Below are 22,463 nucleotides of genomic sequence, written 5' to 3'. Positions count from 1 at the left end.
AATGAAGTGCATTTATTAGGAAAAACACTCGAAAGACTTATCAGTAGTTCTCTTGCACACTTAGCCCTAGGCCAGGGCACACTTGGCAACTGCACAAGAAAAGGATACCATGACAGAGTCCAGGGGATTTTGCTGACACCACAAAAGTAGGTTTAAGGCAGTTTAATTAAAGGTCACAAAAACTACATCTATGACATAAACTTGACATTCAAAAATATCTCAGCTCTCAAAATGATCCGATACCAAGAAATCACTCAACTAGTGGAGACAACAGCCACTGTCACGGGCAGACGAGTGTCCCAAAAGCACTCCAGCATGCTGCTGACACGGGCTGTGCAGAGACACCCTCGTGTGGTCAGCACAGACTGGCATGCTATTTGCAGGCCCCATCACACGTTATTTCACATCAGCATACTACACTGTCCTGGGAGAACAAATGAACGTTAGGCGAGAGAAAACCAGGACTCACAATCCCATACCACAAACAGGGTTACATAAGACACAGGCCAGACACAGGCCAGACACGGCCACGCTGAGACAGGTTAGTGACTTTTGCGGCAGGCCCCTCCCACGCACGGAAGATGAAGCTTAAAAATACGCTGGGGTGAGTTCAGTCTTTCCTTCTGTGGTCACCACCTGGATTAGACTTCCCGAACTGGGTCGATTCTTCCCTGTGATCCAGTCATGGAAGGTTCTAGAAGAGAGAAAAGAAGCTTTACATTTTCAAAGCAAAAGTCTGAGCGTACTCACGTTCACATCAGTGGCTAGAGGGTGACATACAGTAGCAGATGTGAAAAGGCCCCTGGTCGTCCCAGACACACGTCCCAGGGAGTTCAGTCGCTCGTTTGTTCTAATTTCTAAGAGACAAAATTTGATGTGACCTTAACATTTTTTTATTTTTCTGCATTGTTAAAATTCTTTATAACAGAGATATGACCTTAAGTGATTAAAAAGGACTTCAGTTAATTTAAAAGAAAGACATATGCATAATAGAGGCTCCCCCAGTATCAGCAAGGAACTAGTTCCAGGACCCCTGAGGACACCAAAATCCAAAGAGGCTCAAACCCTTTATATAAAATGACACAGCCTTTGCATGTAACCTACACACATCCTCCCATGCACTTCACATCATCTCTAGACACCTAGCACAGTGAAATCTATGTAAGCGGTTGGTGCACGGTGTGGTCAGGGGATAAAGACAAGTTTAAAAATGTGCACATGTTCAGCACAGAAGCAAATTTTTCCTCCAATGTTTTCAACCCAAGATTGGTCAAATCCGCATTTGCAGAACCCACAGATACAAAGGGGGCTCATTGCATTTTACACCTCCTTGGAAATGAATTTTTTTTTAAGCAAACATGCATGAAGCTACCCACAGTTGTGCCAAGCAATGAAAATAAAAGAAACAGAAACCAGACTATTCCAATCAAACATGCTGAGCGCTGCACTGAGAGCAGGTAACAGCTGCACTGAGGAGAGGGGCAGCTAAGTCTGCTCGCGGCAGCCAGGAAGACCTCTAGGAGACAAACCTGAAAAAGGACGCGATGAATTCACGGGGAATAGCCACAAGTAGGGGACATTTTAAAAACAGAACATTTACATTAGAGTGAGTCTGACAACTCACCAGCTGGGCCTTGAGGCCTTCTTAACTTAGAAAGTACCCAGAGGTCCTGGGGACACTGTCATGCCCACCTGCAACCTTCTAGGCTAGATCTGGTGGTCAAATGGTCAACTCTCAGACTCCTGAGGGCTGAACGAGCCAAAAGAAGTGCAGGCTCAGAAACGGGAGGCCTACAGGACTTGTCGACAACCACAGTGCTGTGGCCCTCTGGCCTGGGGCAGGCAGAGCTTGGTCCCGCAGGGAAGACGGTCACCTGGGAGGTGGAGAGGTCCTTGTGCTCACTGCACACGTCTCGGAATGTCTTACTTCTCCTTAACTTGGAGTGGATGAGCGAGAACCTTACCACGGATGCTAAGAACGTAATGCTCTCAGACACTTCAAAGCAGATTTCCCATCAACTGGTCCAGTGAGTTCTTAAATACTGCAAGTGGTTGAACACGGTTTCTAGACCAAGGATGCCTGAGATGGCCCTCCCTCTGGGGTCTTGGCTCAGCACAAATTCACACATGGGAGCCCAGATGTTCCATCTAGAGTCAGGGTCCTAGACCAATGGCCCTCTCAAGTGCTGTTGGGAGCACTGGCTTAAAAAAATAATAATAATGATTAAAAAAAAAAAAAAAAAAAAAGGCCCTGAGTTGATCCCCAGCATTGCCAAAAGAAGAGAAAAAGAAATTCAAATGCATCATAACTCAAAGCTGACCTCTTCCACAACTTCGATCTTTTTTTTCTTTTCACAAAGCATTATGCCTGATTCCTGGCAGGGGCAGAAACACTGTCAACATACTACTTATTAAGACCACAGGTTTGGTGGTCACACTGCCTGGGTTCCATCCTGGCTCTGCTGTGTGACCTTAGGCAAGTTACTCACCCCCCACAATGTCCCCAATTCCCCAAGCCTTAAGTGAGGCAAGTCTGCCATGAGCATTAAATAATTGCAATGCAGTGTTCAGAAGGCCGCCTGGCACCAGCAGGTAACCAGTACACTGCAGGTACTTGTTTCAAATGTAAAATGCAAATCCCAAATGTCTCCCAATTTAATTTAAATGAGACAAGCACAGCCACACTGTGCAAACATCTCTGTGGCCATCCGAGCAGCTAGTACAGTCGTGGCCTCCAGCTCTTGGCTGCTCGTGAGGTCAGGATTGCAGCTTCATCATCCCCCTGCACCCATGGCCGAGGGGGCACCTGGCCCAAGTGGGTGCTCTATGAATTCAGGATTATGAAATAGAGGTGTCTGAGAAACCGAGATGAGAAAAGCAAAAAGAGCAAATCAACCCTTTGTCCAGTGAGCTCTCAAATGCCACCATGTTCACAAAAGATTTCAGCAAAAGACTGCTTTCTGCAGGTCTATGGCTCAACAGATTGACACGTGATCCCAGACTTCCATTCAGTCTCATGGTTACACAGCTGTCCCTGGTCACATCAGCAATGACAGTACAGGAGCTGAGTTTACTTGCTAAGGGTCCAACACTCTGCCAAGGGTTCAGCACACACCATGTTTCATCCTCTGAACCCTTTTTGTGGCCTCATTATACAGTGGAGCAAGCTGAGGCCTACAGCCGTTAACATTCTCGGCTTGATTGGACAGTGGGGTGGGGGGAGCCAGGATTCATGTCCCACTGTAAACCCCTCCACCATTGCTTAGCTTCAAATCCACCTACCCTAGATTCATGCTGAGGTGCCACATATCCCCAGAGGCCCAGGGACCTCACAAGGCCACCCCTGGATTACTGATGATCCGAGAGACCATGGGCTTATCCTTTGGCACATGTAAGGCAGAGACAGAGGGCTGGGGGTTGCTTAGTCAGTGGCTCTGAAATACTCACTCGACTAGGAATTCTAAGGGTGTCCAGGAGCTGAAGTCGGCCTCAGGCATGGACTTCCTGTTCATCGGCGTATCCAGGGTGACCCTGCAATGCAGAGATAAGTGTGTCATCTGTGCATAACCTTTACAGCAGGTGCCCAGTCCTCCTGGGCAGGAACGTGCGAACATGCAGCATTAGCACGTGAGTCTCTGGCACCAACAGACATCCATCTGAGAATCAGACAGGAGGATGACCAGAGAGACCAGAAGCTGTCCACACTAACAGAAGTCACACCTGAGTGTAATTCTACCAGGCTGTTTACAACTCACCCTTGAGGCCATCAGGAACAAGATGGGAACAGCCACATTCTGCCTTCCCGTTTTTGGTTTTTTTTTTGGTACCCAGGATTTAACCCAGGGGGGGTTTAACCACCAAGCCACATCCCCAGCCCTTTTTATATTTTATCAGAGACAGGGTCTCCATGAGTTGCTTAGGGCCTCACTAAGTTGCTGAGGCTGGCTTTGAACTTACAATCCTCCTGCCTCGGCCTCCCGAGTAGCTGAGATTACAGGCATGAGCCACAGTACCCGGCCTGCCTTTATTTTAAAGACAGACAGTCTTTACTGAAGTAAATTGTTTTGTTAAGTCTCCAAACACTCCCTAAAGTATAGCAGACTCATTTCCAAGGATTCAAGTGGAATAGCATTATTTCAAATATGAGAATACTAAAATATTAAACATTTAAGTACAAATCCACTTTCCATGAAATCTTGGGAATTTTTGGCAACAACATATAGAGTTCACACATGTAGGAATCTCTCCAAAACATGCAGGCCTCAGGAATCACTCAAAATAGCTGCAGGGTGTTCACAGAAAATCCTCACAACTGAGAGGGACTGGAGAGGTGGTCAGTGAGGTCTCTGAGCAGCCCCAGTGTCCCTTCATAGGACTGGAGGCAAGAGGCAGGCCAGCTGCTGCTGGAATTCCTGCAGGGAGAAGGAACATGCCACTGCCAAGGCAGCTGCCACCGCATGGGACACTAACTGGGGACCTCCTTCCTGATCACAGGCAGAAAAGAGCCATGGTTCCCATATCCTCCCACAAACCCTCCTTCACTTTTCCACCCATGCACAGCCACACACACACACACACACACACACACAGTCACACTCACTCACACACACACATACACTCACACATACACACACACTCAGTCACACACATACACTCACATTCACACACACAGTCACTCACACACACGTACTCACACACACACATACTCACACTCACACATACACACACTCAGTCACACACATACACTCACACTCACACTCACAGTCACACTCACTCACACACACAGTCACACTCACACATACACACACACCCAGTCACACACATACACTCACACTCACACTCACACACACATACTCTCACACACACACATACTCACACTCACACATAGTCACACACACACTCACACACACACACTCACACACACACTCCATACATACTCACATATACACTCACACTCTCACACTCACACACACTCCACACACTCACTCACACACACACTCACACACACACACACACACACACACACAGATCTCATAACAACATGAACAACAGAGCTACGTTTGGTAAAATGTGTAGGCTACTTTTAAAGGAAGCAGGGAGAAAAAAAATGAAACCAAGGGGAAAAAAAGAGGCAAAAAGGACAGACCCATCCCACCAGCTAGTCAACCATCTGGACAAACCAATATAATCCAAAGGCTGCAGGAGCATGCTACAGGCCTAAGCCCCCTCCCGCTGCCTACCGCCACCCGGCCCTGATCCACAGGTGTGCGATCAAGAGACGGGCCCTTCGGGAGATGATGAGGTCGTGAGGGCTTCGTCTGCACGCACTGGACAGAGTCTTGAGGAGCCTCATCTGCGAGGAATAACTCTCACCAGACACCAAACCTGCTGGCACTCTAAGTCGGAACTTTCCAGCCTCCAGAACTGTAATAAACTTCTGTTGCTCGTAGATCACCCACCTCAAGTACTCTGAGAAGACTAAGACAAGCATCTTAAGGGTCTCTGGTGGATTTTAGAACCTGAGAAGATGCACATACAGGTTCCTGGCAGAAAGTGACTCCCTGACAAGCATCAACTCCTGGCCCTGGACAGGGGTGGACAGAGGTGGGCAGAGGTGAATGGCAGCCGGGAAACCCCCAAGCACCTACGGGAGCACAGCGATGGCAGCAGCTCCGGGTGGCATGCCGCTGTTCTTGCCCGCGAGGCTCTGGCAGAGCTGATGGACAGCACCCTTGGCCATGCCGTAGCCGATCATCCCTGGGAAATGGGGAAAAATACAGCTTGATTACCACTGGCTTCCTGAGTGACCACAGAATGTATGATCTCCTTTGTACATCTGGTTCATTAAAACTTTATCAACAGCTCTATCTGCCCTTCTTCAAGCAGGGCACCACACACACACACACACACAAAAGAGCATGCAAAGAGAAAGAGGGGACAGGGCCAGGCAGGCAGGCAGGGGTTGTAGCCTCTGGCCAGTCTCCAGGAACACACGCTGCACAGAGATCATTGGTGCCACTACAGATTCTTCTTCCCCAGCTGGTAACAGGAAGCAGTGGGAAGGATCCTGGACTCAGAATTCACAAAGTGGGGCTCTCCTGTTTTACCAATGATTAAAAATCACGGACCCCCCCGGGCCTGTTTTCCCACCTGTAAATAGTAGTGGTAACTCTGATCCCAATTCATTCACAAGGCTGAGGATCAAAGGAGGCTGTATCCATGAAAGGCCTCGGGAACCCCATCAGGGACAGCCCCTCTGACTGGCGGGAAGCACAGGTTTGTGTAGGGGACTAGCTGCCCGCTTGCCTGGGAGCTGCTCTGCTGGGAGCTGAGGCAGAAAGCACCCTTCAGGTCAGCTCTCCATCATTCATCCTACCATGCAGGCGCACATTCTTCCTCTTGGCATCGGCAGGAATCTACAGCTGTTGAAAACATTCCCTCCTCACCAGAGATGGGGAACAGCTGCCTGTGCTCATTCTGACAGGACTGGCAATTCTGGCCTTGGATTATTTCTTTACTACCACTGGGCCCAACTGCCACCACTCCACTGCCTACAAAGCCAGAGCTGGGGAGGAGCTGCCAGGGGCTGCCTGCTCTCAGACACCAAAACCCCACTGAACCCTCACACCGTGGAGCCTCTTCTACGTGTGGATTCATAGATCCAGTGTTAGGAATACGAAGAAATTCCCAGCTCCAAGGAGGAGTCCCACAGCCCACAGGAAAGGAACTAGGCTCTGAGTTCCAGGCCAGGGTTTGGCCCCAGGCGTGGTTCCTCACCACCAGGCGATGTCAGCGTGCCCTTCAGCCTCCAGTTCATTCCCCCTAAACGCAATACCAATGCCCACGTCACTAGCAGTTTGTACAGGGAGGCATCTTATATCTCAAACAGGCTCTTTCACTCCCAGAAGGAGGTAAGCTCCAGAGGTAGGGGCCTTAATTGTCAGTCAACAGTGTAGGCCGATCCAGAGAGTGGCATTCAGTATTTCAATCACTCTTATCAGGAAAGAGCAACAGGTGAGGGTGGACAACGGGGCTTCATCAAAGGGTGGGTCCTCAAAAAAGCGTGAAGCTGAAGTTCTGCCTGGGACTCTGCTTCATCACAGCTGGGCCAATGCCTCCACCGACCCTTAGTTTCTCAGGATTCCAGACAAACTAACTTTGACAGGACAATCTACGAGGAAGTGAAAAAAGCACCTAGAGAGCCACTGAATTATTGTTTTAAACACGTGAATGGACTGGAGTCGTGCGGGTGCACACAGAGCAGAGGTGCTTCCAGAAGGGTGCTCAGAGGCGAGACTGGCAGAGCGGGGGAGGGAGAGCGGCAGGACCAGGGCTTGGGTGGGAGGGCATCTCCCTACTCACTGTATCTCCTTCAGCTCCACGTGGACGCTTTCTGCAAGCACTGGTTCGTTTTTTTCAATTTAAAAAACTGATTAATAAAATTGGTTAAATAAAAACTAATGCACTGCCTTCTCACCTTTTCCCTTAAGTTCTACATATTTCACTGCATAATTGTCACAGATTTTATGCCAAATTTTTTTGCAAAAAAGTGGGGTATGACCATTATTTAAGCTATAAAAAATTGTGCCATTTTATTTATTATATTAAAAATCTTTTTTATTAAAAATCATTTATTACTAAGCTGCCTTTGATGCAAGATTAGGATGCACAGGATACTCATGAATCTAATTAACGCAGTGGCAATGATTATGCGATGAAATAAGTTCTTTTCAAACTCCTAGACCCTGATCAAATCAGGTCCCGCCACAAAATCTCCCCAGAGCTGGGCTCCCCTCCCGCAGGGCATTTTGCTGAGCCCTGAACAGAGCAGTCTCGCATGCTCACGCCACCAGCACCGCTCCAGCCACAAGACCGCAGTACAATGAGCGAGTCGAGGGATCAGTGCAGCGCCCACACTGATCTGCTACTTACTACCCCCCTAACTACTTCCTTGCCGAGTGGTCTTAGACGAGTCACCTAGCATTGCTGAACTTTGGTTTTCTCACCTGTAATCAAGTGACCACAACTGCACCTAGGTACCTCTGCAGACAAAGTGGCATCATGCATATAGAGCTTGACCCAATAAGTCTAGCCGAACAAGGTAGATGCCTAAAAACATTATACTTGTTTTCTAACAAATTTACTGAGATTAACTGATGTACAATAAGCTATACGTGTGCAAGGCACACCACCTGAGCCAATTTTGACATATGTTATCATGCTACCTGTAAGTCTTTCTTCCCTCCCACTATTTAAAATGAGGATCTGCGGCCTGAAGCGAGAGATGCCTTTTATTAGGGTGTGTTCGTCTGCCTGACAGACGTGGTAGAAACGGGGTGTCCCTCCCCTCTGTGTTCCCCACTGCACACAAACTGCAGCTGCTTACTGGATACTGCTATCACAGCAACAGTGAGCACAGGTAATCCCACCAACACCTCCTCCTTCAGAAAGCCACTATTCCTTCCAGACCTCAGCAGCCTCCTTAAAAACCCCAGCACCGCACCGCTGCGTAAAGCCAGGCCCAGGGGGAGGGGCGCCACAGCCCAGCCAGGAACCAACCACCAACCAGCCTCCACAACCACCAAGAATTGCAAAAGAGGGTCAAGGTCTCAAAAAGTACTCAGAAGCACAAGGAGAGTATTTCCCCATCCTGCACTTCTCTTTCTAATCAGGGGTCAAGAAGCCAACCGTGGATTAAAAACATGACAAACTCAGCAAAGTCCCAAGACTCTTTTCACTCCATTCAAACAACAGAAAGGGAATCCAGGGAAGGGGAGAAAGCAACCAGCAACCCTAATGGCTTAGCTCTACAGAACAGCACCTCTGGACACACAAAGTGGGTAAGACCTACTTTGCAAAATAAAAAAAAGTGCACCTCGCTAGGAAGATAAACACTTTCTTCCAAATTATAAAATGATCAGTGTGCTCCCTACAAAGATGCCAACCACCGCACAGTGGTCCCATTGCTTTAGTATATTTATCCTCCAGTTTGTAAACAGCCCTCCCATACAACCCTGGAAAGAGGGGGGACATCTACTCAGTATCTCTCTAAGCAAAAGCCAATATTTCATTTTTTAACAAATCTTCTTGAGTTTGAGGGAGTATTAAGCTTGATTCATCATTTACTTTCAAAGTATAGATTTCCCCAAATGTTGGGGGGGTATCTGAACCAAAGTTGAAAGATGTCATAACTCGTCATACATGGTGCACAGGACTGCAATGCCAGCTACTTGGGAGGCTGAAGCAGGAGGATCATAAGTTCACGGTCAGACTGCGCAACTCAGTGAGTCTCTGTCACAAAAAGAAAAATTAAAAGGGGCTGGGGACATGGCTCAGCTTGCCTAGCACAAATAAGGCCTTCAGTTCCATCCCCAGTACAACAACAACAAAACGATCTCATGCCTCGAATTAGCTTAATATCTAACCTAAGAGTTTAAAGACAAATTTATGTCCGTTGTAGTAAGCAGGAGTAATGGGGCAAAAGTAAGCCCGGAGCACACACTAAGAGTTCACATTGTCTACAGACTCGCCGCAACACCCTCTAAGCCATTTACCTCCATCAAGATGCACACACGTCACAACAGCCATACACAGGAGAATCACTATTCATCCTCATTTCACAAATAACAAAATTTGTTATTTTGAGGCTCAGAGTGGTTAAGTAACTTGCCAAATATGTGATAGTAAGTAAGTGTGACAGTCTCCACGGAAGACTGTAAGTGTGGGTGCTTCCAGGGCCCTGCGGGCACATAAAGGAGGATGCAGACACTCCTCAATTTATGATGGGGCTACATCCTGATTAGCCATGCTAAGCTGAAACCCCAAGTTGAAAACACATTTAGCACACTGACTTACCAAACAGCATGGCTCAGCCTCGCCTGACTCAAACACGTTCATGTCCTTCCATAAGCTGTAGTCAGGAAAAATCATCTAACAAGAGCCTATCTTGTGTAAACTGTTGAATACTGTACTGAGAGTGAACACCTGATCGTCTCATCATTGCAAGTCAAAAAACTGGAAACTGAAACACTATTCAAAGTCGGGGACCCTCTAAACTTATTAACCAAAGGAAAGGAGAGAATATTGCTTTGTCCTTTAGAAAAATTAGTCTTTCAGTCCCAGGGTTTTGTTTTTAAATATCAAACTATTATTCATTTCTGTATTTAGTCTCCAGTGCCTCTGGCCTATGTCACCTTTAATAAAATCAGACCTCAACCAAACGGACATCTAACATCTAAACAGATTTAATTATTGCAACAGCCATGGACTTGTACAATCATATCCTCTGAGAAATGTAGTAAGAAAATGAGTGGCAAAAACCACTACTTAATAAGACTTCACAGTTCAGTGAGTTACATTAAAATTGAGAATGTGCCCAAGGTCATTAGATCCACAAAAGTTTCCTTCAAAAAAAAAAAAAAAAAAGAGTTTAGGAGGCACTTCCTTCCCCTCTGTGCACTTCGCCCTGTGCAATGGGCCGATGTGCATCCCCCAGGGTCACGTGACGATGTCCTAATCAGCAGCCCCTCAGAATGTGACTGTATTTGGAAAGAGTCATTAAGGAGATGATTATGTTAAAATGACCAATATGGTCCTCACAAGGACAGGAAATCAGGGCACACACACGGAAGACGAGAAGAGGACAACAGGGCACACACACAGAAGACCACAAGGATACAGGTAGAAAAGGCAGCCGCCTGTAAGCTTCAGAACTGTGAGAAAACGGATCTTCTTTTGTGTGTGTGTGGTACTGGGGATTGAACCCAGGGCTTTGTGCTTGAGAGGCAAGCACTCTACCAGCTGAGCTATCTCCCCAGCCCCCAAAACGAATCTTTCCTGTTTAAGCCATCCAGTGTACGGCAGCCCCAGGGAATGAAAAATGCAAAGGACAATGGGGTGTGCACGATGTAACAGAAAGAGCAAAGAGTGCAAAATGGGTTTCATTCAAAGCAAGCTTGCATCTCTACTGTATGAACCTGGACAATGCACTCGACTCCCTGACCGGTACACTGAAACAGCCAACGGTGTACCCACCCCAGGATGAAATGAGGGTATGTGTGAAGGCAAAGAGTAAATATAACAAGACTGACCATTTGATGTGAATGTAGCAAGACCTTCCATGTACCGGTCCTACCACACGCTGGGCACTATCTACTGTCTACAGCTCTACAGATTTAGGGTGACTCTTCAAGTTGGATATTATTGTCACTGTTGGTACAATTGGGGAAACAACAGCAGAAATTTGGTCAGAGAAAACAGAATGAAGAATCCACTCCTGGCCTCTCATTCCAGAGTGGATGAGCAACTTCCAGTTGCTGAGCTCCTTCCCTGGGACAGGTGACCACGCGCAATGATGATAACACCTGCTTATCTGCCAGGGAATATCTACCACAGCATTCACTCCTGGGTGGACCACAGATAATGGACAGAGAGGGGGTGCCAGACTGTAGGATTCCATAACCACTGTGAACATAAGGATAAATGCAAATGAAAAGATCAGGACCCCCACACACACTGAAGAGTCACGCATAAAAGGGATAAAATCCATCCAACAGTAAAGCACCTGAGTGCATAAAGGGCTTTAATATTCCTCATCCCATGAAGTCCCAGCAGCCCTGGCACACAATGCAAACATTCCCATTCCACAGTTGGAAAATAAAGGCTTACCAGGAGTCCCATCCAGGGCAGCCTTGGCACCAGCCAGGGTCAAGAGGCCTCCTTCTTTGAGGTGCTTGGTGGCCAGATGGCTGGAGATGGTCGATGTCCACATGCTCTGCTTCCACATGAGGTCGCAGTTTTTAAAGAGAGCTGAGCAGAAAAATGTGGGTTCAGATTCCCAGAGGAGAAACCAAAAGCAGAACCTGACCCATGTAGCCCTAACTCAAGGAGGCCCCCCCAGTTCCCTGGTCCCCCACCCCCATCCACAATAGGGTCTGACAGCAGCAGCCCAGGCTGGGGAGTCAGAGAGGCAGGCACAGGCTCAAACCCAGTCATGTGACCACCAAGTCTCAGCTTCCTCACCTGTTAACCGGGAAAATTTTAGCCAATGAATTTTAGCAAGTAAATCTGGAGTCACCAGATTGCTGCACAGGCATCAATCAAAGATTGTTTCACTTTACAAAAGGCGTCGGATTGAAAACAAAACCTATATGACTACGTGGGCTTTTATCTGCTAAAAATCCAAGGAATGTTACCACGCAGCCATAAAGGGGGCTTGGTCAGAGCTACGTTGTTTGTGGCTGAAAGGCTAATGTCAGTTTTAGAAACACGTCAAAGGGAGCTGAAATAAGAACCTCATCACACTTGTTTCAGCCCTCTGCCAGAGAGGCAGGAGGAACAAGTGGCAACATGTGTCACGCCACCAAGGGGCGACTTACAGGACACATGGAACCCCAGGATCCAGAAAGAATGCCCTCCTGATAGAGGGGCAGCAGACACACACCAGGGATTGCATTTCCCTACTAAAAAAGACAAGGAAAAAATGTGCTGGACCCACGTTTATCACTTCTTGCTTCCAAAATACACCCAAGGTTATCAGGCTATTTACCAACCTGACTATCCCACAAAACACAGAATCTCACATTTAAATGTGGCTCACAGAACTTCAATTCCTCTTTCAATGGCTTTGGCTAATAAGTGTAAAAGAGATGATAAAATCAGAAAACTTCCATTTTCCAGCTGTCACTATAATGGCTTTAGGCAGGGGTCACCAACAGCTGCTTAAAATCATTAGGGGATGAGCGTACTCACACGCAGTCCCAATATACAATCCAATGGGTCACATACTCTATGCAAACAGGAAAACATGGAAGTCTGACGCTTAGCACCTCAACCAAGCATCGAATCTGACATTCCCATGAGCAGGGTCATCTGACATGCTGGGCTTCCAATGTGATGTAATGTTCAGTGCACAAGACCACTTGGGAAGAACTCCCACCTTGAAAATGTTTAACCTGAATCTAAACAAGTCTCTAGACCTAACTTCCAGTTCACAAGGGAACACTGGTAGAGGAACACATCAAATGACACCTTAGAGAATTCAGTGGAATCCAGAACATGGGACATTCTAATTCTGAAAACTACCTGGGACTCAATACAAAGCCTCATGGAGGCAGGGGAGATAAGTCTACATTAAGAGACTAAAAACAGCAACAGTTTGCAATTTGACATTATTTTATAGAATTATTGTCAATCTTCATAGGTACAATGGTGTCAGCATAATGTAGGAAAACAGGCTCACTGTTGGGAAAGGTGCATGCTAAAGTGAGGTGACACGTACTTTCCTTCCAATGGTTAACAAAAAAGCAATACACAGAGTGCAGGCATGCAAGAAAGCAAGCGAGCATTCAGCAAATGTTAACAACTGCTGAGTCTACTTGGAGGGCATAACAGTGTCACAAACTTTTCATTAAGCAATCTAGAGCCTCCTTATAAACCCTGTCAGAGCCTCCTCAAACACAGCAATCAATAAAGAAAATGGAAGTTTCCTAATTTTACCATCCCTTTTACACTTACTAAAGAAAGTCACTTCAAGAGGAATTGAAGTTCTGTGAGCCACATTTAAATGTGAGATTGGTATTTTATGGGGTACTCAGGTTGGTGAAATAGCCTGATAACCTTGTGTGCATTTTCTGTATGTGTGAAAATGTTCATAATAAAAAAGTTTAAGAATGTAATCAGATTCAGCAAAAGCTCACCTCTGAATTCTTTAGACCAGCAGAATAATCTGTCAAGTTCATGTATATCCCCAATTCCTAAATAGAATAAACCCTGAAAGTCTGGGCAGAAGCAAGGCTGATTTCATTCTGTCTCCACTTTGAGCTTTAAACTCAATGCTAACTCTCTCCTCCAAACAGGCATTAATGATGGTGCTATGGTCTGAATGTGTCTCCCAAAGTTCACATGTTGGAAATTTAAACCCCCAGAGCAACAGTGAAGTGGGGTGGGACATTTAAAAGTGATTATGTCCTCATGAGTGGATTAATGTCATTACTGCAGGAGTCAGTAACTGATAAAGGGGGCTCAGGCGCCCCCCACCCACCCCCTCTCTCATGCTCCCTTGCCTTTTACCTTCCACTATGGGATCATGCAGCAAGAAGGCCCTCACCAGATTCCAAAGCCTCAGTTTTGGACTTTCCAGCCTCCAAAACTGTAAGAATAAATTTCTGATCTTTATAAATGACCCACTCTCAGGTATTCTTGTTGTAGCAGCACAAAACACACTAAGTCACAGAGCTATTGTAAAGATTCTGGGAGACATACAGAAAAACAGCTGGCCTGGCATCTAGTCATCACCTGATCCACATCAGCCGGACAAAGAGCAGAGAGGAATGAATGATTAACTCAGAAAAGAACTCACACTTGGATTTGGCGTTGCCTCCAGCCCATCCTCCAGCGACACAGAGAATGGCGTCCACCTTCTCTTCACCCAGGAGCTTTCCCACCTCAGCAGTCACCTTGAGCAAGGGAACAAGCAGACGCGTGAGCGGTAAGGCAGCCCGAGATAGCCTGCATCCCGACAGTTGCCTCCGTTTCTCTTCCTCTTCGTTTCAAGTCAGTTTATAGTGCTGACAATTAACAGAGATACCAGATGGAAAGACTCACCTCTGAGGAGTGTTTTGAATAGCGAAGCCCAACTACATTTCAGTGGGATTTTCAATAAGCAATCTAGAGCCTCTTCATAATAATTTAAAACCTAGGTTTCATGGCCCATAGCTAACATTCTAGTGAATTCCACTCCAGACTTCCTTCCCAAATCATGGAATCATAATCTGAGAAGAGAATCAGCTCTACTTTGCCCCCAAAACAAAAACTCCTTTAACTGTAACTCACAGAAAAATGTCAAAAATTAAGCACAAGAAAAAAAGACTGTCAATGGTAAAATGTTGGTAAATACTGAGTACATGGGGTTCATTTTAATGATCTATATTTGTTGGAAATTTTAAAGAACAAAAAATATATTCATGCCCTCTTGTTCCAATTTATTAAAAGAACAATCTGGTGAGACAGGCCATTCTGGCCAAGGACCACAACTCTTCCTGGGTTCTCTAGAATGGCTGAGGTAATGCCTCCCGAGCGCACACTAAGATCAGTCTTCTAAAGATTTAAATCAAGACCCAGTGTCTCTCCAGCAACACCTCAGTCCGTTACCTCTTCCCAGGAAATGTCTGAGGACTCAACTGCTCCTTCAATTGCCAGTGGAGACCAATCTTCCCTCGGCTACACGCCTCACCTAACTTCGTTTTAAGAAGTTTCCCGAATCTTCCATGGCCTCTACCTAACCTGATGCATCTTTTGTTGACCTTCCTCCTGTGGCTCTGAGTTACCCGTCAGCCCCTCCCTTCTCTCTGAAGCTGTGTCCAGAGCCCAGAGCCAGCTGCTAGAAGCTGGGTCAGCTTCTGCACATGCACAGAACCCATGCATAACCTGGCATGGTCTACTTTTTAGGGACACATGGAGCCAGCAACCATGCACCTGTTTGACTTCTTTTTCTTTTTAAAACATTACACTTCACTTTTACAATAAAATTTAAATTTAAATTTAAATTCCCTCCGCTTAAATTTTGCTCTCTGCTCAAGAATCTTCTATAGATTCAGTGTCTTTCTCACTTCAAATCTTGTCACTAGTTGAATTTCCTGCCCATTGACCAATTTTACATGTCTCAGGACTGAATTTCTTCTTGTAGAGCATTAAAACTAAAAAATGACTATCACACTGTTGAGCCAGAAATACATCATTTTAAAAGCTGAGCCCATAATAACTAAGGCATTTCTCAGTCTCTTGTCTCACAGATGCACTCTATAGTCAAGTTTCAGGTGGGGACAACATCCACAGTCAAAAACCCACAAGGACATCTGAACCTGCAGATAACAGGAACTAAGGAGACACTGACTGCAGAGACCCACACCCAAAAGACGTGCTGCTTGCCAAGCCTGGGCACTGCCTTTCCATTTAGTTTTTTGATTACTTTGTTCACATGACAGTAGTTTGATCTGAGGAAGCTTAGCACAGTGGTTAAAAGAATAACAGTCATTAAACTCCCACTGCCCAGGTCCAAATCCCGACCTCGCTACTTCCTACCTGTTTGACCCTGGCAAATGCCAAGGGTCTTTCTGTGCCTCAGACCACGCCACTTCCTACCTATTTGACCTTAGGCAAATGCCAAGGGTCTTTCTGTGCCTCACTCTCCCCATTTCTAAAAGGGAGGTAAAATTAGAAATTTTGTTTTGAGGGTGTTATGGAGACTAGATGTATTAAAGTAAATAATGTACTCAGAACAGTGCCTGGCAACTAAAAAAGGCAAGTCAATTTCATTATTAAACTCATTAAGGTTAATCTGTATCACTTAAGTAGAGCAAACATTAGGATCATATTAAAGGAAGGTAAGAACAATGAAAACACAGTTGGTCATCCATACCTGTGGGCTACACATCCAAGGATTCGACCAACTTTGGACAGAAAATATTCAAGGGGAAAACTACATCTGTAATAAACACGTATAAACTTTGCTCTTGTCATCATTATCTAAACAATAAAGTACAACAAATATTAGTTTAGCACTGTATTAGTTCTTATAAGTAGTCTAGAGGGCATAAAGGATGTGGAGGCTGTGCAGGTTATTGCCAACAACTACACTACTTTATATAAGGGACCTGAGTATCTGCAGATTTTGATGTTCACAGAAGGTTCTAGAACCAATTCCCCATGGATAGCAAAAGATGACTATGTTCTATAATAAATTCATCTGGCTTTTAATTCTACCCTACATCAATCTGATGCTTTAGAAAGAGTAAATGAGCTACAAGTTATGCTCAGTTTTATTCTTAAATATTTTAGAATTACATACATATGTTTTGGAGAGATGGATTGGAAAAGAACTTTAAAATATATTAACTGCACTGTGGAACTATAAACGATTTCGTCTTTTTGCTTATCTGTATTTTCAGCATCACACACACATCACCTTAAAAAGTCTTTGAATTTGTTAAAATAGTCAAGGATCAGAAAACACCCAACAGTATTAAGACCATAAGACTACATGAAAAGGAAACGGTGACCCACTTAGAAGCCAAGTTAGTGTCAGAACCCTTGTCCCGATTCCACCGGGAACTAGCTTGTTGACCATGGCACTTCATGTCTGAAACCCAGTGATCGCAGCCATAAAATGACCCACTCGCCTGCGTCATGAATGGTTGTGAAAAAATGGTATATCGTGCAGAATGACCTGGAGGTTTCCTGAGGCATGAGGGTTAAGCACCAGCATGGGACACTCAACAGAGTCCTCCCGGCAACTCGAAATGGTCCCTCCAGAAAGGCAGAGCTGCCTAAGAGCTTCTAAAATATTTCCCCCAAACATCCCTACAGTTAACAGTGATGCCGTTTGGGGAATATCACTATCTTAGAGAGAAAATGGAGCATTTTACAGTTTACCTGTATATTTATATAGCTGTGTTCAGGTTATTTTATGACATTCATATAATTTTTTAATTTTAAAATAATCTGTATTAACAGTCATCCTTTGAACTAGGTAACTTCACACTGTAGACTACACACCAAAAATCAACTATGTAGACAAAGATGTTCACCACACCATTTTTGATAAATAATAAAAAATAAAAGGAAAATGAAAATCTGCAAAAAAGAACCGAAGTGTACAGTAAGTTGCAATGAGTAAAACTGTGGCCAATCACCAATATGAAAAAGTATACATCCCAAAGAGGTTTTCTTTTATGTGCTGAAGAATTTAAATTACAGAATAAATTTAAAAGAACAAAAGAAGTTGATCACAGTATATAAAATGCAAAATTACCTCAACTTTCAAAAGTAATAACAATACAGTATGCATAGGAAAGGCAAGAAAACAGGCCACAATGAGCTACTCAGATATGGATTATATGATTTATCTTTGAATTTTATCACTTTGTCCAAATTTTCTTCCATGAGCACAAATCACCTTCATAATTACAGAAATAATACCTGTAAAAAAAGAACACACAGTCAGTGGAAAGCCCTCCCTGGGGCTTCCCAGCCAGAATGCTGGGGGCTGTTTCTGGAGTTACCTGGTCAGCTTGCTCAGTAAAGGAGTCTGTCATCCTAACAACCACACTAGCACTGGCCTCCTCGTTTTCCACCACATCGATGCTGGCAACCCACTGGAGAGAAAAAAATTTTGATTCAGAGACAGTAAGTTGTTACTCCTTTAAGATTCACACCCAGAAATGGGGGAAACAGAGACAGAAAAGAGGCTTACAGGATGAGTATCCCTAATCCAAAATGCATTTTTCAGATTTTGGACATTTGGGGATTTTAGAATATTTGCATATACATAAGAAGACCCAAGTCTAAACAAAAATGCACTTATGTTTCATACATACTTTATACCTAGCCTCAAGGTAATATCATATGACGTTTTCAATAATTTTGTACATGCTACAAAGTTTCACAGCATGGTATTTTCCAACTGGGGCATCATGCTGGCCCTCAAATACGTTTTGGATTCTGGAGCATTTCGGACTTTTGCTTTAAAGATGCTCCACGTGTAAATGAAAACCCATGAGAGAAGGAAGTGGCAAATGACCTCTCCCAGGGACTTGCGACTTTAGCCCCAGACTTCACCTCATCCCAGTGCATTTTCCCTCCAAACACCCCTCCTCCTCCCCTCACTTCTCTTCACTTCTAGAGACACCAGGAGTCAGCAAATCTCCTGTAAAGACCAGAGAGTAATCATTTCAGACTTTGCTGGCCTATGGTCTCTGTCGCAAGCACTCAAATCTGTTATGACAGCAGCAGAGCATAGCCAGCTACAGACAATAGGGACATGAAGGAGCATGGCTGTGTTCCAATAAATCTTCAGATGCTGAAATATGAATTTCATATAATTTCCACATGTCGCAAAATATTGTTCTTCTGTTTTTTTAACCATTTTAAAATATAAAGCCCTTCTTAGCTCTTAGACTGTACGAAAGCACGTGGCTGACCAGATTCCTCCTGTGGAGGCTGGCAGTTTGGAGGATGCCTGTCTATGGCAGAGGGTTTGGGAGTGAAAGTGAATGCTATCTGGGCCACTGAGGGGCTCTAAGGCCTCTAGCACTGCGGCCATTCCCCACCCATAAAGAGTGGGTCCTTAATGACTGACAGGGTTAGCATAAGAATGCCATGAAATGGAGGATGCTAAGTCTCCAGGCTCAGGAGACCAGGGTTCTTACTCAGAAAGCTCCAGGGTCCTTCAGTCTGAAGGCCCCAGAGGTCAATATCTCTATCTTAAGCTGTGACCACAGCCTCACTCAACAACTCTCATTACTTGTACACCACAAGCCATGGGGAACACGGAGACAAAGAAGACTCCATTCCAGCCCTCCCTAAGGAGCCAACAAGGGAGGGGGAGAAAGAGTCAGAGGTAAATCAGTTCATCAGACTCCACCCCAGTGGAAGGGAAACCAAAGTGCCCCCTGCCAAGCAAAAGCACAGCCCTCCACATCTGCAACACTGACACTAACAGATCTACCCCATTAAAGTCACAGGGAGGACTAAATGAAATTAGGAGTCAGAGCGCTCCCATGCAGAGACGCGCAGTGCCTAGCCCCTAGCAGACATTACTTCAATGCTAGCATCTCAACCCCCATCTCTGCAGACCTAAGAAGACACCCTAACCAGCTTTCCCAGATTCTAAGCAGGTGGGTGACAGGAGGGGAAGGTGTGTTTGGAATCCTTTAGAAGCATATTCCTGTACCAAATTTTGAGAGAGAAGAAAACTCTGGGACCCTCCCTCTGGTTCAAGGGGACTCCCTTTCCCAGGTTGCTAACTTTCCCTGCCTCTGCTAACTAAACTCCCAGGAAGGTGCCCCAGAACTCCAGGACAGACTTCTAAGCAAGTGGCAGTTGCAGAGAAGACCCATGTGCTAAACCCTGCTGACCAGATGGTTCAAGAGTCCCTGACTTCCTCCCCTCGGCCCTGTTCCACCTGCCAGCGTCTGAGACTGGACACTTGGCTATGCAAAGTAATTGAAATATTCTTTGTAAAGAATCTGGCAGCAGCTGCCGGCTGTCTTCAAACCCGCAGGTCCAAAGGAGCTAAAGGAACAGGAGTGGTAACAGTAACATCAATAATAACTAGCATTTATATAGTTTTTGGCGGGTGAGTCAAATAATCTACCTGCAACAACAGCAATTATCTCATTTACTCCTCAGAACTCCCTGGAGGGGTAAACACCATCATTAATCCCCATTTTACTTATGGGGAAACTGAGGTTGGCAGGCATTAAGTGAACAATTCACCGTCATGGGCCTAGCAACTGGAGACAACAGGGAGTCTAAATCTAGAGGCGTCCTAAATTCTCACCCCAGCTCCTCTTCCTTCCCCCTCAAGAATTCATCCCGACTTTCTGGGCTCAGAGAGGGTCCAGGGAGCAGACCCTCCACCACCACCCTGCTGGCAGCGCAAAGGCCCCGTTCTTGGGGCCGGCGTGTCTGCAAGACAGAGACTTGCTTTTGCAGACCTGTGCGGGCACGGGCAGGCATCCGTGTCCCAGGTGCACTGGGGTCCTGGCTTCCTCCTGGCTGCCCTCCCGGCTGTACCAGAAGCCCTGGGCCCGGTCACCACAGTGCCCGCCCCTGGTGGCAGAGGCCCGCGGCCCCCGACCCGCCACATTACCCAGTTGCGGGCCCGGAAGGCCTGCACGCATCGCGAGCCCAGCGCGCCCCTGCCGCCGTACACCAGCACCCGGCGCGCCTCGCCCGCCGCCGCCGCCATGCCGCTGTTCCCCGCCGGCTCCGCAGCTCCCCAGGCCGTGACCCTAGCGCCGCGCCCGCTGCGCCGCCTAGCGCTCCACTCCGCCAGGAGAGCTCGGCCGCCCGGGACCTGCGCCTGCGGCCACGCCCACATCCGCCCCGCCCCGGGGGCGGGGACACCAGCAAAGCCCCGCCTCTCAGCCGCCTATCACCCAGGAGGGTCTAGCCCGGGGCAGGCGCGTGAGGGCGGGAAGGTGCTGCTGCGCGGACCTGGAAGTCCATTGCTGGAGAAACTTCCTGAAACACGTTATTTATCTAAGAGTGCGGACTCTGCCTGCCCCACTGTTTGATAGCCGTGTGGCCTAAGCGACTTCCATGCCTGAGTTTCCTCAGGAGTGAGTAATAGTCTGGCCCCCTGGGGTTTGGGAAAGATTGCAAAAGGTAATGCTGTTAGCTAACCCTTCGGAAGCACATCCTTAGGAAAAATCAGTATCCAAGAAAGGAGAGTTGGAATGGAAGGACCGGAGGGAAGGAGGGAAGGGGATGGCTTTATTTGGTGGCCGAAGAAAAAGGATTTGTTTTGCACACAGTCAGCTTCTCAACTCCAGGGGATGGATGGAGGAGATGTAGGATATGAATAATAAGATAGAGGAAGAGGCTGTTGTAGGAATATGCACGTCTTTTCTGGGAATAGGTGGAAGTCTCATAGGAACCCAGGTGCCACGTTACTTTTCTGTTCCTTTCATGATTTAGTGTTTCTGGTCATAGTGACTGTTAGCTGTCTTTAGCCTTAAAGCCAGGATAAAGACTAGGGGAGTCGAGGTCAAGTTAACCCTATATTATAGTTTATATTATAAAGTTTTAGGCAAAACAGTTCTCAGATGATCAGCATGTCTACGTACAGTGCTGAGTCGAATCTGACCCAAAGTCAAAGAAGAAAAGGAAGGAGACACACTGGGTGAAGACAGGTGCCAAGCCTTTCATCCTTTCCAGTCTCATCAGACATCTGCCAGCCGGACAGAAGAGTTGTTTTCAGCAAAAGTGGCCTTCAGTCCCAGAAGAGTAATCTAGGCAGCTGCTGGAATCATAACCCATAGTCAGAGGTGTGATCTACAATAAAGCTAGTGGGAGACTATTAATATTTTGCCCAACAGTGCAACCTCCAAAATTAGTGATTTTCAAGCCAGTCAAGAGCAAATGAACAGAAAGGTCATTTAGTTTCTCTCTGTGCAATACAACAGTACTTAGAGGACCACAGCTAAGTGATAGGAGCTCAATGAATGCCAATGCCAGTAAGTGACCTGTGCACTAGTTCACTTTACTCCACTGAACAATCCCAGGACCCAGCAGAAAACTCAGGTGTGACAGTCTCAGACTCTCGCCCAGAGGACCAGATCTTCAGCAGCCAGTTTGCTTAACCACACCTCCAATCAGCACACCCAGGGCTTGAGAATAACGTTACCCATAGGTTTTTCCTGGAGATGATTTCTTAACCCCTGAAACACCGAAAGTTAACAGAGGTTCATTATTTAGGGCAAAAAAAAAAAAAAAAAAAGTGACACCGAGGTATTACACACATCCTGCTTTCTGAAAGCATGCTTAATATTAAAGTAGGAATGTTAGCTAACATGGATCATTTATCAAAGTGCCAAGAAGTCTTCTTTTTTGTTATTTTTATTTTATTTATTTTGTTCTTTTTAGTCATACATGACAGTAGAATGTATTTTGACATATTG

The 22,463-nt window shown here is 46.0% G+C and overlaps 1 protein-coding gene across 1 annotated transcript; it reads right to left on the bottom strand.

Annotated features, from left to right (window-relative positions):
• Window positions 1-20,849, bottom strand: QDPR (quinoid dihydropteridine reductase). Its single transcript, XM_079154091.1, has 7 exons — window positions 20,651-20,849; window positions 18,060-18,152; window positions 14,360-14,456; window positions 11,668-11,808; window positions 5,649-5,757; window positions 3,448-3,531; window positions 1-694 (listed from the first exon to the last, which is right to left on the bottom strand). Exons 1-7 carry the CDS (start codon window positions 20,747-20,749, stop codon window positions 589-591), a joined length of 729 nt encoding a protein of 242 aa, XP_079010217.1. The 5' UTR covers window positions 20,750-20,849; the 3' UTR covers window positions 1-588.
• Between the last annotated feature and the right edge of the window lie 1,614 nt (window positions 20,850-22,463).

This window comes from Sciurus vulgaris, assembly GCF_902686455.1.
Source record: "Sciurus vulgaris genome assembly, chromosome: 9".
In the NCBI taxonomy this organism is placed as follows: domain Eukaryota; kingdom Metazoa; phylum Chordata; class Mammalia; order Rodentia; family Sciuridae; genus Sciurus; species Sciurus vulgaris.
The sequence above is the reverse complement of the archived record's forward strand: the minus strand, read 5'-3'. Positions and strand labels throughout refer to the sequence as shown.